This window comes from Haliotis rufescens, unplaced genomic scaffold, assembly GCF_023055435.1.
Source record: "Haliotis rufescens isolate VD_foot unplaced genomic scaffold, xgHalRufe1.0.p SCAF_25, whole genome shotgun sequence".
NCBI lineage: Eukaryota > Metazoa > Mollusca > Gastropoda > Lepetellida > Haliotidae > Haliotis > Haliotis rufescens.
The window spans coordinates 1114575-1131573 of NW_025963946.1; the positions used below are offsets into that span (position 1 = coordinate 1114575).

General features: G+C 39.2%; 1 protein-coding gene across 2 annotated transcripts; it reads right to left on the reverse strand.

Annotated features, from left to right (window-relative positions):
- Positions 1-12629: 12629 nt before the first annotated feature.
- Positions 12630-16672, reverse strand: LOC124141381 (sulfotransferase 1B1-like). 2 transcript variants are annotated; one of them, XM_046509387.2, is made up of 6 exons: positions 16411-16672; positions 15933-16089; positions 15387-15568; positions 14620-14723; positions 13326-13506; positions 12630-12962 (listed from the first exon to the last, which is right to left on the reverse strand). In XM_046509387.2, the coding sequence occupies exons 1-6, from the start codon at positions 16532-16534 to the stop codon at positions 12865-12867; spliced, it is 846 nt and encodes a 281-aa protein (XP_046365343.2). In that variant the 5' UTR covers positions 16535-16672; the 3' UTR covers positions 12630-12864. The 2 variants fall into 2 exon arrangements, with proteins under 2 accessions (XP_046365343.2, XP_046365342.2); XM_046509386.2 differs by having other exon boundaries at positions 12675-12962; positions 16372-16670.
- Between the last annotated feature and the right edge of the window lie 327 nt (positions 16673-16999).

The following is a 16999-nucleotide window of genomic DNA, read 5'->3' on the forward strand; positions in this document are numbered from 1 at the left end:
TTTTCCTTTTGGTTCTATATCGGTAACCCATGTGCGACTAAATGGAACTGGTGGTCAGGCTGGATATGTACCTTGTTTGTTTGATATTCAACCCTGGAGTCTGGACCTGGCAGTGCAACTAGTACTCTGGGTTAGAGGGGCTCAGGCTCGGTGACAGGTTGATAGCGTCTTATTGTAACCAACAACCTAGTATGTTGCTCATAATATCAACCACCGGTTTGTCTGATGAAGATAATTTTCTGGTTGTTATGATAAAGCTTAAATTAGGATGACTACGGCGTAAAATAACAACAAAAACATAAACTGCCACGGCGCATGATGATGTTTGAGCAGCACAAAAAAACCCTGAAATCTGCATGTCAAACACACCAGAGACTGTGAAACTGTGAACTCCAGGCACAGAACATCTTTTACCAGTTAATTCAACAAATAAACAAATGGGCAAGGAACTATCAGCAGCACTTGCAAGACAAAAATACCACCATACTAAAACGTATGCTCAGCGTCATTGTACGTTTATGCTTGTTGGATTGATGCTTGTACTAGTCCGGACTGATGCCGATTTATAGTGCTAGCCCACTGAGATACCATGTCGCAGTTTAACATGAATACCCTACTCAGACACAGTATACTGACTCCGAGCCGACCAGTCCTTGTTTTAGCCCCTTAATGCCGAGCGCCAGACAGGGTAACAACAAGTACCATCTATTAACGTCTTTTGGTATGACGCAGCCGGGGATCGAACCCCGGACCTTCCGCTCTCCAGGCGGACGCTCTACCACTAGACCACGGAGGCGGTCTCCTCCAACATAAAGCTGACGACACCTAAGTAGCACAACATTACCGAATCACGGATCCCCACGTAAATATTCAGTGCTTGTTTATTTGGCAAATGTTTTTTTCCATATCAAACTGGACATAGGGCCCCCTGTGACTGGTCTAGACACAGCAAGAGTTGCGGCTCTTAGTTGCAAGGATCTCACGATCAAGGGTTCGAGTCCAGGCTGGTAACCTCATACCCGTGCTCGTTGGTGATAAACAACACAAAATGCTTTTAATTAGTTTGTGTAATGGTTATGTGACGTTATGTCTCGGTTAAGCCACAGCTGTTGTATTTAATCGTTGTTCGAGGTAATTACGTTTCATATCATGCAGACTATTCATTAACGTGTAAAACAATGATGATTGGCGTACCTGTAATTATCGATTATAATACATATATGCGCTCAAGCTGTATCTACAGACACACACAGCGTGGAAAGTACCAAACAGCAAGTCCATAATGTTAAGAAAACTGCACAAGCTAGTGCATAATAATTATTTCCAGTCTGGACTAAGTCTGTATCTGGCCACTTTCGAGGTAAGAAATTCAAAACATATTAGTATATGTTATGAGTGAATGAATCAATGTTGTTTTATGTCGAAACCAACAATGCTCTAGGTGTTTAGTGGCGGCCTGTAAATAATAAACGCAGTGTCAGCCAGACCAGCGGTTGATAGCAACGATCCACATGCTCGGGGCTCAATGACACAAAGTAAGCCAAATCATTCCTTGTAAGCCCCTTTCCTTGTAAACTGTAAAACTAGTGCCACGGCTCTGCAGCTCACGGCTAAGGGAACGTACTCCCGTGCATTTCAGGAAAGGCTAAGTATATGGACTTATATAACGGATATCTCTGAGTGTCAAGCTGGAGATAATTATTTACCTATTTTTACTATAATTTCTTTTGTTCAGAAAAAGCTTTACAAAAAGTATATGTTGATTTGAAAGATACATTTTGATTTAGTTAATCGTTAGACTCGGGTGGTCAGGCTCGCTGACTTGGTTGATGCATGACATCATATCCCAATTGCGTGGATTGATGCTCATGATGTAAATCACTGGATATGTCTAGTCCAGACTCGAATATTTACAGACAGCCGTCATATAGGTAGAATATTGCTAAGTGCGGAGTTAAACAACAAACAAAACGAAACAATTGTTTAGTCCTCTTCATTTCCCTTTTTATCATTGACGTACATCACATTATGAAACATTGTGAACATAGTCAAACCAGATCAAGATATATTTCCATTTTTATAAAGTTGTGACATCACACATTAATAGTGTAACTAAATATGATATGACACGCGGAAATGATTTATTTGAAAAAAAGCATACACCTCATATCATTGCCTGTAGAGGTAATTGTTTAGCTTCACAAGGGAAACAATATACACGATGATTGTACTGCAATAATCGAAGTCTTTTTATCTCGGTGAATTTAAGTGACAAAACCCTTTCCAGAATCATAATAATAAAAATAAAAATAAAAAGAGTTGATTGTCCGATTCCGACTATATCACGAGCATGTGTTTATGAATCACTATAAAATAGTGAAGATACCAGGTGTTCGGAAAAAGGTGAGCGTATCCCACCCCACCTGTGGCATCCGTCACGAACACATGCAAAGGCAATTCAATTGTTCAACTGAAAAAAAACCCACGGGAACATATGGTACAAGTCAAAATAGGGAATTGCATCGGACATCACTGAAATGTCCCCTACATTTCGACCATAAGCATTTTGAAAGCTTTACTGAGGCCTTGAATGTTGTAACCTTGATCGAACAACTTCAGAGCAAGAGTGGAATGATGCTCTTTGAAATCTTGGTTTAAAGAGCACGCTTGATTTTATCTCAAAAGATGTTAAAATGTAAACACGAAAGGCTGGATCTGCTGGAATATTGCTCGACAAGTTGACTGTTGTAAAGTTGAAATCATCCATCGTCATCTCGTTTTGAGACAAAAGCTCCATGGATCAAGGAATGAAGTTTTCCCTGAGGTTTGTCATGTGAGATGGTGGTGTACCAAGTTGAAAAATCAAATGTTTCAACAGAATGGAACTTGGTTCGTTTATGAGATTGCAAAAACCAATGTGCCTTGCACAACACTGACTATATTATGAGCATGAAATACGTGTATGCTATCGGTGGCGCCAGTCACACACACATGTCAAGTCAAGTGTTCTCTAAACAAACACGGGACCATACGCTACAAGTAAAAAGACTTAATTTTGGTCACTTATGCGTAAAAATGTGGAAATGTTCTTTATTGTCTACCACAACACTTTCTAAAATCTTTAAATCCTTCAGTGATGTAAACCTGATGAAACAACTTTTGAGCAAGGAGCTTATGCCGCCGTTTGACATGTTCGTAAAGACGAGAATGTTCGATTGTAACCCAAAGTTGTGAATGCTGACCGTATCACGAGTGTGGTGCATATACTATCTACATTAACTCACATTAACATATTCGTTGTGATCAAACTTGTTATGATGAGAGCTCCCGAAAATACATTACATGCCGCTACCTTTAGACAATCGGAGATATGCGACAATGGTGTACAACCTCGAATATTTCCATCGTTCTCAAGGTTTCACAGACACAAACACGAGTCTTATACAGGCTTGTATTTAAAGCCTTATTGCAAATGTTAGGAATGTAACAGTTTCAATTGGGTCCTACAAAGAGATATACTTTTGACCAAAAATCCCGAATCGCATATGTAGTTTTGATAATTTGTGGAAATGTAAGATAAATGAATGATCTATGTGTACTAAGTGTCGTTTTAGGATCATATCAATGCATTAATGAGCAATTAAACAGTATGTGGTGCGCATAAGTAAATATGACTGTTTTTATACCAACAGGCAGTCTGCGTGATGAAATATCAGTATGCAAACGTGCTGCTTCGTTGGGCTCTATTCGATGTAACAAAAGCTTCAAAGAGAATAGGAGAACATAATGAACTCACATTCTCATTTATTCTCATTAATATTCTCTTTTACTTTATGATGTATGTAATACTAGATCGGGGCTAGTGATCATTCATAGTTTACAGCTATTAATCATGACATTTATTTGCATAATGCTGTTTGCATTAGATTATTCATATTTGAACTATTTATTGAACTGAAACCGGAAAACATGCATCATGATAATCAATGTCAATTTATTAGATGAATGAAATGACCACCAAAAGAGTCTTATGACGCTCTTTGAAATCTTAAACACATGGAACGCAAAACTGAACGCTGAAATGGATAATCCACGTATTGAAAATGAAAGGGTAAGTGACAGAACGCAAACCATATGCAAATGATTAATCATCAGCTAGTGTCACTGCCACACATGTGGCATATCTATATCGTTACTGAATATATGACCGACTCCAACTAACATAAACACTTCAAAGGGCAGCGCACTCTAACCTAATTAAATAACATACAATATTCCACTTGTCACGGTAAAATGCAAAATAGCGGTGAACATTATGTGAATGGATCACTGAATATCAGTGATGAAACCAGGTGTTCGCTAAAAGGGTAACTAGGTGTAAACCAGCCAGGCTGTGGAGGTCAAACCCACTAACAAATCACTCATTGTCCAAAAGTTGAATGACAACAATGTTCCACCAATGAAAACACGACGATAACTGGTTCCAAGAACAACCATTCAATGAATAACTATTGTCACATAATTTCTGATCATCACAAGCAAATATACAAAATAATTTTAGAAATCATTCCCTCGAACACATTGAACACAGTAAAAATCCCAGCTTGGTTTATTACCTTTAAATAGCGTCAGCACCATGGTCGCTAGTTATGTAACTGTCGCAAATATAAATCTATATATATGAAAAAGGCTGTGAAAATATTTAAAAAGATATAAACAAATACAACTGAATACACCTTTATTGTTAAAATTACTGTTTTTGACGTTTCAAGCGGTCTACAACGCTTTGATTATTTCTTTAATCGAATAGTCAAAAGGAACTATTCCAAGAACATACTTCTGGGCGAAGATACTCTGCAAGAAAAATAGGGCAACATAAAACACACATTGTCTGGCTATGAAAGTAAGTGATTTATATGGCAAGATCATTTCCGAAGCAATCAAGCTCCCAAACACAACATTGTTACAGTCATGAAGCACGTGACCTCGGACAGCACGTGCAAGGGGTGGTATGTCAGATTTACTATTGTCACGCAGACTCTGTTGTGAGCAGACGCATATTGTTTTCTTGGAACCAAACACCCAAAGACACTTTTTAAACACACATACTTATTAAGGAAGCAACAGCATTGATCATGCAACGTCCGCAACGTGCTGAAGGCTTGCATGCCACAGGCATGCTGCAGGTGGGCACGCATTAGAATAGTGTTGCCCATACGATGCATGTTTCTCAATCTGTCATCAGCAAGGTGTGGGCCAAATATAAAAACAACCCATAACGTCAATGATCGACGCCGTTCTGGACGCCAAAACACTCAAGCCCATCCCAGGACAGATTAGTCAGAACGATGGCATTACGAAATCGGTTGCAACGTTAACAGGCAACTGGTGTAAAACTACAGGCGGTGCACAGATGACACGTGTCATCTTACAACTTACTGCTCGTCATTTGAATCAGAGGTGTCAGTTGTGTAGGGAATGTCAGCTCTGGGATAATCGACGTTGGACTAATGTCATGTTTTCTTACAAGTCGATGTTCACTCTAGACCTTTTTTTAGACGTCTCGAGTTTTGAGACGTGCTAATGAGCGTTTTATGGACGTTGGCGTCGTATAGCATTATTCCACAATTTGCTCGGGTTGTAACATACTTTTTAAGGCAGCACAGCATTGCTGTTAATTGCGTTGTTACACCACCCCTCTTTTAGGGTGGGTCCAAAAGGGTATGAGACGTTTCACAACGACTGGTCAAACTGCGCTTCATATTGTCCATGGCACAGTCACAGTCCAATCCTATCTGGACAGTATCATTGCACCACTAGTGGGCAACGTGATGATCAATGTTTCATCTTTCAAGACGATAATGTTCATCATGCCAGGACTGTGACCCAATTCCTCCAACAGCAAAACATCAATATCATGCATTGGCAAGCACTCAATCCTGACCCTTTCCCCATTGAACACGTCTGTGACATTAGAATATGTGATCGTCAAAATCAAATTTCAATGAACTCTGTGTTGCTCTCTCTGATGAGTGAAACAACATGAGTCAAGCTGACATTAGTCATGAACAATTCTTCATCCAACAGAGTGGGTTTACCCGATATTGGTGACGTTTGCTGCAAAATGTAAATTTCCAATTTGACCCCCGACCTCTTTGACGACCTAGTTCGCCATCATCTTATCTAACCAATCATTAGAACCCTTTAGATCTGATCGCATACTCCCAAGCAGCTACGATCATATTATTTTCATTTACCAATACCATATAGATCAGAACATAGTCTTGATGATTCCCACTGTCCCCTACCTTTTTTGCATGTATCTTTTCTTGTTTGAAAAGCTTGCGTTTCAGACGTTGCATCTCCAACAGGACTAGATCTTATGTCAATTTCTATGCTGCTTCTTCCTCACGTAAATTCTGTAGGCCGCTTCTTAACACTTGATAAAGAACGAAAGAATGTCTTTCTTGTTCGTTTTTCTGTTGGTTATAGGTATTTTTATGTAGGTACTTAGTTACAGTTTGTCATTCTGTTTTCTCCATTTTCATAGTTTCTCAACACCAGTCAATTTTTTCAGTTGACTTCCCCAAACCAGATGCATGTTTCAATCTGTAATTTGGTGTTCCAAGGGAAGATATAATTCATACACCAGTTAAAAAACACCCCAATTACAGAAAACGGTTCGATTTAACCTCGTATGTCAACCACAGTACACTACCTGGGGATACAGTTATCAGAGTAAGGTCTATCATGTAAATCATATCATTTTTGCATTACAGGTTATGGCAATGGCAATCCTTGGACCTTCCTTCCCCGACCTGCAGATGATCTACCAGATGTCCCTGTCTCAGGTTAGCTTCGTGATGCTGGTCCTGTACCTCGGAACCCTATTGGGAGGAATGGGTGCAACTTACATCTTCTCAAGTTTCGAAGCCAAAGCTGTTATATCTGCATGCCTGTTCATCAGTGGAGTCACGCTGACTTTCGTTCCAGTAACTGGTTCCTATGTCCTCCTCATGTCTGATGTGTTCTGTTTAGGAGTATCTGTGGCTGTACTATCAACGGGTAGGTGCACAGACTTTATACAACATTGAAGCAAACATTATCTCCATTGAACGGTATCAATGACAGAATCAAATCTTCCCATGAGTGGAATTTGATGCATCTAGTTTTAGGGAAATCTTCTATAGGAAAGGGTAACCAAAGTTAAACGCCCATTTTCTCTGTCAGATACCATTTGATGATATTTATTTATGATAAATAATGCCTTTAATGTGTCATAAATTTGTTAATCATACAATGAGACATTAACATTATACATTGTACTACAAAATAATACATTGTATATCTTCTTTATTTTCAGGTGGATATTGTCAGATGCACGTTTTGTGGCCCTCCAGTCCCAAATGCTTTCATGTATTGGGTTTAGGTTTTGCCATTGGTGGTATTATATCTCCTTTGCTGATTGTACCATTTCTTAGTGATGCCCGACTACCCTCACCGATGCCCAACACCACCCACAGTTTTAGCGACTATAAACACACCCCGACTGTGTGGAACCCTTCTTGGAATGTTTCACTGTATTCCAATGACATTGATCACAGTTCCAGTGGAGAAAATGATTCCTTGTCTCAGTACAATGTTACAAGAAATAGCTATAATGGAAGGCTATTAATCCCTTATGCACTGCTAGGTTCTTTGAATATAATTCCATGTGGAATATTTGTCTATTTGCATATTTTCCCCAAGGAACCAGACTCACTGCAAGATACTCCCCATGAGCCTATACCAGAAACTCCTAGAGCCTACACTCTGTATTCTTGCACATTCGTCATCATGCTGGTGATGTTCACCGGCCCTGCATATAGCATTGCACTGACCTACGGGCAATATCTCGTCACGTTTGGATTGGGAACAGATCTGAACCTCAGTGTTCAGACTCTGTCTGAAATGACTGGGACATTTTGGCTGTCCATGTTATGTGGGAAAATCGCAATGCTTTGTCTTTCAAAATGGGTGAGTCAAGTGAAGATAATATTTGCAGGACTGACTGGCCTCAGTGTGACGCTTGTGTCGCTCTATTTGTGGGCAGTAAACTCAAGGATTGGATTATGGATCACCTCCATAGCGTTTGGCTTAATGTCAGGATATTACTTTAATTGTATAGCAGGATGGGGCCGGCAGGTTGTGGAGTTCTCTCCCTTTATCATGTGCTTATGCTGTTTTGGCGACCGAATTGGAACATTAATTATAACATACCTGTGTGGAATACTTATGGATACATATGGATATATATACTTTGCTTTTGTTTTGATGTTATCGCTAACTGTGATGTGGGTCCTAATGTTATGTATGTATATGTTATCAAGAATATTGGTTGAAGCAAAAGGTAAGAGACACGTTTAAAAGTATTATATGGACTTACAATGTGTATATTTCGCTCCTCAAACCATGTTCAGGTAATAAAAGTAACCATTCAATTTACATAATTGGATGTTTCTTGTGTGTCGTTAATCTTAACCAAAACATCCTTGTCACATGTTTATTGTTAGACCATCGGCCCATGTTACATAGTTACAGCATTTGCAACCAGTTGTCTGTGTGATCTTACACTGTTTGCAAAACACATTACCAAATTTCGTATGATTTCGGGATTATTAACAGACATTATCCAAATCCAAATTATATAAAGTCACGACTTCAATATAGAAACCCAATTCACTCTTCTAGTCTTGCATCTTATTACGATAAATATAACTTCGGAAAACGAGTAACTGGCATACCTAACCAGTTCTTCATACATCGTTTGTACGCAAACATATATGTGATATTTACCACATTCATTACGAACAATGGGATTAGTCATGACTAATTTAACACAAAAAAAATATTAACGTACTAAAGTTCAATTGCAGAATTGGTGTCACAATCTACTCACTAAAGACAACAATTTGGGACTCAAACTTTCTCAATTTGATTTACGATATATTTAGTTCAAAATTTACTGGTCTTTGGTTGGTATTTTATGGTTAAAGAATATTCAAGAACCTTCGGTTTTTCAGGGATTACATGTTTGTGCAGTGTTGAATATCTTTCCGAGGCAAGCGTGTTCACTAGCCTAGATCAAAGTCTAGTTTCCACCCTTTCCGTTTCAAGCCTACTTTTCTATCGCACATTTTGAGAACGTTTTACAAAATGATCACATGTGGACCCTTTGGCCACAGCTTTTGCCTGTCGAATGTGCGCTGAATTTATTCCAAGAATTAAGCTTAGATAAATATTTTCAAAGTGGTTCAAAGTTTTCATACACCTTTTACATATTTGAGAGCAAACGTCATTGTCTAACGCCTACCCCAATGACTTAGATGCAGTGCTGTTTTTAGGCGACCCCTCGCTGAGCGTTTAATGTTGCCGCGATGTGCAGGTTACATAGTACTGTATAATCTCAATAACCTGTATGCCTCTGTCATTGTAAGAGCGATATGCGGCAGTAATAAGTACATTTGCTGTGGCAATATGTCCTGTTGCCAGGGTGATATCTCAAATCTTTTCGTTATCTAATCGACCAGGTCGTCTGGTATGGTGGTCATCTTTTTGACGCTATTCCAAAGAAGAACAGTGATCTGATTTGATATCGCGTTTTCATCATAAGGGACACAAGAAAGAAAGGTAGGCTTGAAATGGCAAGGGTAGAACCTAGGCTTTGATATAGGCAAGTGGACGCTCTTGCCTCTGGAAGATGAAAGTTGTCAAGTTCATGTCAATTTATAAACTTGTTGACCCAAAAGGCTCTTTTGTATTATGTTATTCAAGATGGTATATATGGCTACAATTGATAACTTGTAACAACTTTGCTGTACAGTACAGTTGTATAAATATGTCTGTTTTGATTTAGTTTGCTTTACCACGAAACTAAGATAGCTTCCAATCTGTTTTACTGAACTTCGACGATTAATTTATATTTTTTTCAGTATTCATCGGGAAAGATACCAATGCAAATTCATTCTTTAACACATTCTCTGACTCTTTCTTTATATTTGTGTCATAACATGAAACGTGATGTTTGTTCATTGTTTTCTTTATTACTGCAATCAAAGAAAGATAAAATGTGAGAACGAGAGAAATGCTAGTAATAAACACATAGAAACGGGGCACAGTTGTATTCCAAAATGACATCCTTGGCAAACGCGATTGAACCAGTCGATCTCTTTCCTTTCTCTTCCTTGAAGGTGCTACAATCCTCAATCCCTTTCTCTCTTTACATTTAGATTAGCTTGTTGACGGAAGTGTCACAATGGGCATCGCCTCTTCTATAACATGTCCCGCTTTTAATGGACACATTATTTCACCTTGTAGGTTGAAAAGTACCGGATGGGTTTGTGTGTTCTTCAACTTGTAAGTATTTAAGGCAAAAGATGAACTTGCAGATCAAGGTGCATTAAGGTGCATCAAGGTGTAGGATTATTCACATTGCTTATGTACGTACAGCATTTTAAAATATGCACATTTAGCAAAAAATGGAATTTGCGCCAGCGTTGGGTATTTAAATGTTAAAACTGAGTCAGAGGCAATATAGTTCAATAAAGCAGCAGTGGAAATGTGCGACCTCTCCAGTGAATGATGCTTCGTAAAATCCTGAGAGATTTGCATGAAAATGACTGTATGAAGAGATTCAAGTGAGTGAGGTACGCAGCTCTACAATCTTGGAATGGTGTTAGTGTGGTACGCAGCTCTACAATCTTGGAATGGTGTTACTAAAGTACGCAGTTCTACAATCTTGGAATGGTGTTAGTGTGGTACGCAGCTCTACAATCTTGGAATGGTGTTACTAAGGTACTTAACTCTACAATCTTGGCATGGTGTTACTAAGGCACTTAACTCTACAATCTTGGTATGGTGTTACTAAGGTACTTAACTCTACAATCTTGGTATGGTGTTACTAAGGTACTTAACTCTACAATCTTGGCATGGTGTTACTAAGGTACTTAACTCTACAATCTTGGAATGGTGTTACTAAGGTACTTAACTCTACAATCTTGGCATGGTGTTACTAAGGCACTTAACTCTACAATCTTGGTATGGTGTTAGTGTGGTACGCAGCTCTACAATCTTGGAATGGTGTTACTAAAGTACGCAGTTCTACAATCTTGGAATGGTGTTAGTGTGGTACGCAGCTCTACAATCTTGGAATGGTGTTACTAAGGTACTTAACTCTACAATCTTGGCATGGTGTTACTAAGGCACTTAACTCTACAATCTTGGTATGGTGTTACTAAGGTACTTAACTCTACAATCTTGGCATGGTGTTACTAAGGTACTTAACTCTACAATCTTGGCATGGTGTTAGTGTGGTACGCAGCTCTACAATCTTGGAATGGTGTTACTAAAGTACGCAGTTCTACAATCTTGGAATGGTGTTAGTGTGGTACGCAGCTCTACAATCTTGGAATGGTGTTACTAAGGTACTTAACTCTACAATCTTGGCATGGTGTTACTAAGGCACTTAACTCTACAATCTTGGTATGGTGTTACTAAGGTACTTAACTCTACAATCTTGGCATGGTGTTACTAAGGTACTTAACTCTACAATCTTGGCATGGTGTTACTAAGGCACTTAACTCTACAATCTTGGCATGGTGTTACTAAGGCACTTAACTCTACAATCTTGGTATGGTGTTACTAAGGCACTTAACTCTACAATCTTGGCATGGTGTTACTAAGGTACGCACCTCTACAATCTTGGTATGGTGTTACTAAGGCACTTAACTCTACAATCTTGGTATGGTGTTACTTAGGCACTTAACTCTACAATCTTGGCATGGTGTTACTAAGGTACGCACCTCTACAATCTTGGTATGGTGTTACTAAGGCACTTAACTCTACAATCTTGGTATGGTGTTACTTAGGCACTTAACTCTACAATCTTGGTATGGTGTTACTAAGGTACTTAACTCTACAATCTTGGTATGGTGTTACTAAGGCACTTAACTCTACAATCTTGGTATGGTGTTACTTAGGCACTTAACTCTACAATCTTGGCATGGTGTTACTAAGGTACTTAACTCTACAATCTTGGCATGGTGTTACTTAGGCACTTAACTCTACAATCTTGGCATGGTGTTACTAAGGTACGCACCTCTACAATCTTGGTATGGTGTTACTAAGGCACTTAACTCTACAATCTTGGTATGGTGTTACTAAGGCACTTAACTCTACAATCTTGGTATGGTGTTACAAAGGCACTTAACTCTACAATCTTGGCATGGTGTTACTGAGGTACGCAGCTCTACAATCTTAGAATGGTGTTACTAAGGTACGCAGCTCTACAATCTTAGAATGGTGTTACTAAGGCACTTAACTCTACAATCTTGGTATGGTGTTACTAAGGTACGCAGCTCTACAATCTTGGTATGGTGTTACTAAGGCACTTAACTCTACAATCTTGGTATGGTGTTACTAAGGCACTAAACTCTACAATCTTGGTATGGTGTTACTAAGGCACTTAACTCTACAATCTTGGTATGGTGTTACTAAGGCACTTAACTCTACAATCTTAGAATGGTGTTACTGAGGTACGCAGCTCTACAATCTTTGAATGGTATTACTAAGGTACGCACCTCTACAATCTCGGCATGGTGTTATGAAGGTACGCAACTCTACAATTTTGGCATTGTGCTATTAAGGTTCGCAACTCTACAATCGTGGCATTATATCGGAGATAACCTCTCATAGTAATGGTTGTAAAACACCAACACAGTCTCTGGCTAAATTGACTCTTCACGTTCACGTGACCACAAACAAAAACGTCTTTTTCAGAAAAACTGTATTACTTCTTCGTAATGTGGAGGTCAAATTAACACATGTTCAGTATGGAAATTTCTGTTTAAATGTTTCTTCATACGCTTTGTCAAAAGAATCACTCTGCGCCACTGTGAACCAGTTCTTCCAGTCACCAGTCTCTCCTGGATATACAGAAGGACACCATACACATAGTGAAAAGAGATCCTTGAAAATAGGCTAAAGTTCTAGAAATGTTTAAAATACGAGAACTAGTAAGTGAACATTGTAAAAGAAAAGTGAAATTAAAACACTTAAAGAAAATATACAAGAAAACGTTCAGAAAATCTGTTAGTGACCACCAAGTGTTTTCGCCGTTTTTTTATGTTTTGGGCCACTAATACAAATTTTATCATGCTCACTTTGTCTAGCCCATATTTATATTTGTCCAAACACAGCTGGAAAACGATTACGGCATAAAACAGCTCACTGAATATTATTCGAACTGTATCAATTATTAGGAGTTAACCGTCACATGTGAACAGTACCTTTCCTGAAGTATCCAGTCGATCCCTTGTTCCACCTGTTGTGGAAGGTTTGATCCTTCAAGTTTTCAGATGCATGTTTCAGTTTGTCAAACCTGCAGGCCTCTGCTATCTCTACATAAACCTTGTCCGCAAGCGGCCGTCCCAGGAACTGCGACAGCTTTCTTACCTCAGCCACATCGTCCTGTGTAGAATAATAAACTACATATATCTTTTCTAGATATCTGTACACATGTGTTTCTACAAATTTACAGGTCTTAAAATGGCGTTTAGAAGTGATGCACATACGAAGTTCTGGATGTCAAAAGAACACAAAAAGAAGGCAGGGGGTTAATTAGCAATGGAAAAATTTCGACAAACTTCTATTTGTCGATTGCTTATTGCCATCAGTTCTAATTTAACTCCCGGCCTTTATTTGTCCATTGCTTATCACCAATCAGCGCTTGTTAATGTTTCCACCTTTGCTATCTTATTACCTTTGTTGTTTTTACATGTACATATGTAAATATATATACTCTCTGCATCCTAGCATTCATTCACCCGATGAAGGAGTAAACATATACCCCGAAACGTTTTGTTCCTCATTATAAAGAAGATGGCATCTACAAATTCTATCTATTTCAATTTTACAGTCTTGACATCGTAAAACTAGGGTATATCATTGTTTTTCTTTATTGCTGTTTTACCCGCCTTCACAAATATTTCAGCGATATGACGGCGGCCTTTAAATAATACACTGGACTAGACAAACCAGTGATTGATATTATGCGTGACGTCCTGCGGCGCCAGGGTACAATGACACAGCCGGACCACCCGGTCCATAGGGCCTTCTAGGGTGCTGGAGACCTATTCTAACCATGAATGTCCACTGGGTTGTAGTGCGTGTCAAATCAGATACATTCCAGGTAGACAATGGCATACATTGTATTATTGTGTCAGTCGAAGATTATACGAGGTCGTATCCACGAAACCCATATACGTCATGACGATAAGTGATGAACCATAGTTCAAATGTATGGTCACGTCGTCAGTATTACGGTCATACTGTGACTAGAATATCTAACGTCTTAAAATGTAATATATAATACAATACGGTAATATAGCCACTACTCACAGATTTACATGGGAAACTCGATATTAAACATCTTTTACCAGAAAGTAAAGTCATACTATCCGATACAAATGAGGTTTCAGCATTACATTAAACACACTTTGTGTAATCTGCAAATATTTGATCAGGATAGAATAGGTGCAAAGATGAAGAAAAAAAAGAAAACATACAGAAAAAACATCTGACCTGTTTCAGATCCTCAAACTGAACATGACAGTAGGGCACAGCCGGGTGCAGTTCCGGGATCCTGCTCCATGCCAAGACATGACCCAGAATGGAGTCAAATGTGACTGGAAATATCGAGGTTGTAGATCATCATCCACTTGTACATGGTCATTTGAGCACAGGTATCACACACTTGAACAATACCGTTAAAACATTCTTGAAGCTTTACAATATATTTGGATGAATGGTAGATATGTCTATTGGTAAAATAAAAAGCGAAATGTTTTATTTTAGGAAAGGAGACAAGTGATTAGAAAACAGCTGTTGTGAAGATTATTGACGTTATTCCTATCTTATCCTAAAAATGGAAACAAATCAGTTTTCAATGACCCCATTAATCCAGATATTAACACAGGGGATGTGAGGATGTTGTTAGTTACATAATACATATATTGCTTATTTTATTGGTGAATGACAATTGCTTTAAGTTATACTTGTGCCCTCTGTTAGTGAATTCTCGAAGGTTATTGATGTGTCGACCATTAAGTGTATTTTGTGTTTGTTTGCCGCGTTCCGCCGATCTCAACAATACTACAAGTATATGACAGCAGCCTATAAACAGTCAAGTCTCACAAATCAGTAAGATGACACACTATTACCGAAGTCATCAAGCCTGACCACCTGATCCACTAAGTCGTCTCTTGCCACAAGCTGAAGTTACAGGCACCAGTTCTAATCCGGAATCAGCCCCGAATCAAACATTCCTACCTGGACCAGATTAGACTCACCAGTTCCCAAGATGTTGGCATTGACATATTGATCCCACGTGCCCGTGAACGCTGCAGGTTTAGACTTGTTGATCCAGTTTTGGTTTGTCTGCTGTACATAAAAAGACACAATGGCGTCTTTTGGGTTACGGTCTATGTGGATGACGTGACATTTCCGCTGCCACACCTCCTCCGGCATCTGTCTGGTGTTAGAATGAAGTGAGTGAAGATTCAATGTAATATTAGCAGTATATTAATCAGGTGCAATCAAGTGCGTGTGGGTGGCTTTAGGGCTTTTTTCTCTCCAGTATCAAATCAAGAAAACTCTCAACAAAGGTTCACACAGAGTTGATATAATTCTGTATGTTAAACTCTGGACGCGAGATCTGTGATGGATGTTATGAGTAACGATTTACTCCATGACATACTATCAACCGAGTCACCGAGGTCCATTGTAATGTTGCTGAGGCTAACTTCCTGGCTACTATGTGGTTGTGTTGTGTTGTGTTGTGTTGTGTTGGTGTTAACACACGAAACAAACGTTTGCTGACTGTCGATATTCCTTACCTAGGTAGGAGATGCGTAAAGAAGACTCTAGGAGATGGAATCTCGTCCAGCTGTGCCTCACTCCTGTATTCAAGGAATGCATGGTTCTGCCAGTGTTTAGCATACTCAGCATTTCCTGCCACAATCATGTTGACAATCTCCCACACCCAGTGTGTACCTAGTGAACCAATACATAGGATATACCTCACACACATTGAACAGACACGACAGGGACAGTGAACACGTTGTATGTGTACAGTCTGTACCTAGTGAACTAATACATAGGATATACCTCACACACATTGAACAGACACTACAGGGCATGTGAACACGTTGTATGTGTACAGTGCGAAACTAGTGAACCAATACATAGGATATACCTGATACACATTGAACAGACACGACAGGGACAGTGAATCCAGTTCGAAGAACTGTAACAATGAACATTCAATGTAAGTACCTGTTTTAGGGTAGGAGGTTATGAATATATCGTCCTCACGTAAGCGACGAGTCTTCATGGTGAGAAGATGAGGGAGGCTTAGTGTCGTGGTGATCCGTTCCTCATACGTAACAAGCGGCATGTCAAAGCCACATTTCATGGCTTCCTCAGCCCTGCTGGCCATCTCAGAACACGGTCGTCAATGTACTGTTGAAGGTAACCTTTGGTCATATATATGTACGGACAGTGTCAGGCAGGTACACTCTAATCACAATGAAAATAGAGAAGCCTTCACGCTGACTGTCACGTTGACCTGACCTCACTTCGAGGGTTTGCCAGTGAGACTGCTAAGTCATTGTGGGAAGGGCCAATGGGTACAGATCTCTGTCAAAACACTCCTCCAAAACAAATGACCATCCATGGAAGGTTGAATTGAAAAATATTTTGGAATCTTTCACAAACACCTGGTATTATCACAATTCGATACATTCAAATGCACCGGATATAGTCGGAATCGAACAATGGACTCTGCTTTTGGGAGAGATTTTTTATGAATTTGATAATGCTGTATTTCGCTTATATATACTTAACATATTTCAAGGTTACTACCATTACCAGAATAACACGGGGGCTTAGGTGGTACAATCAT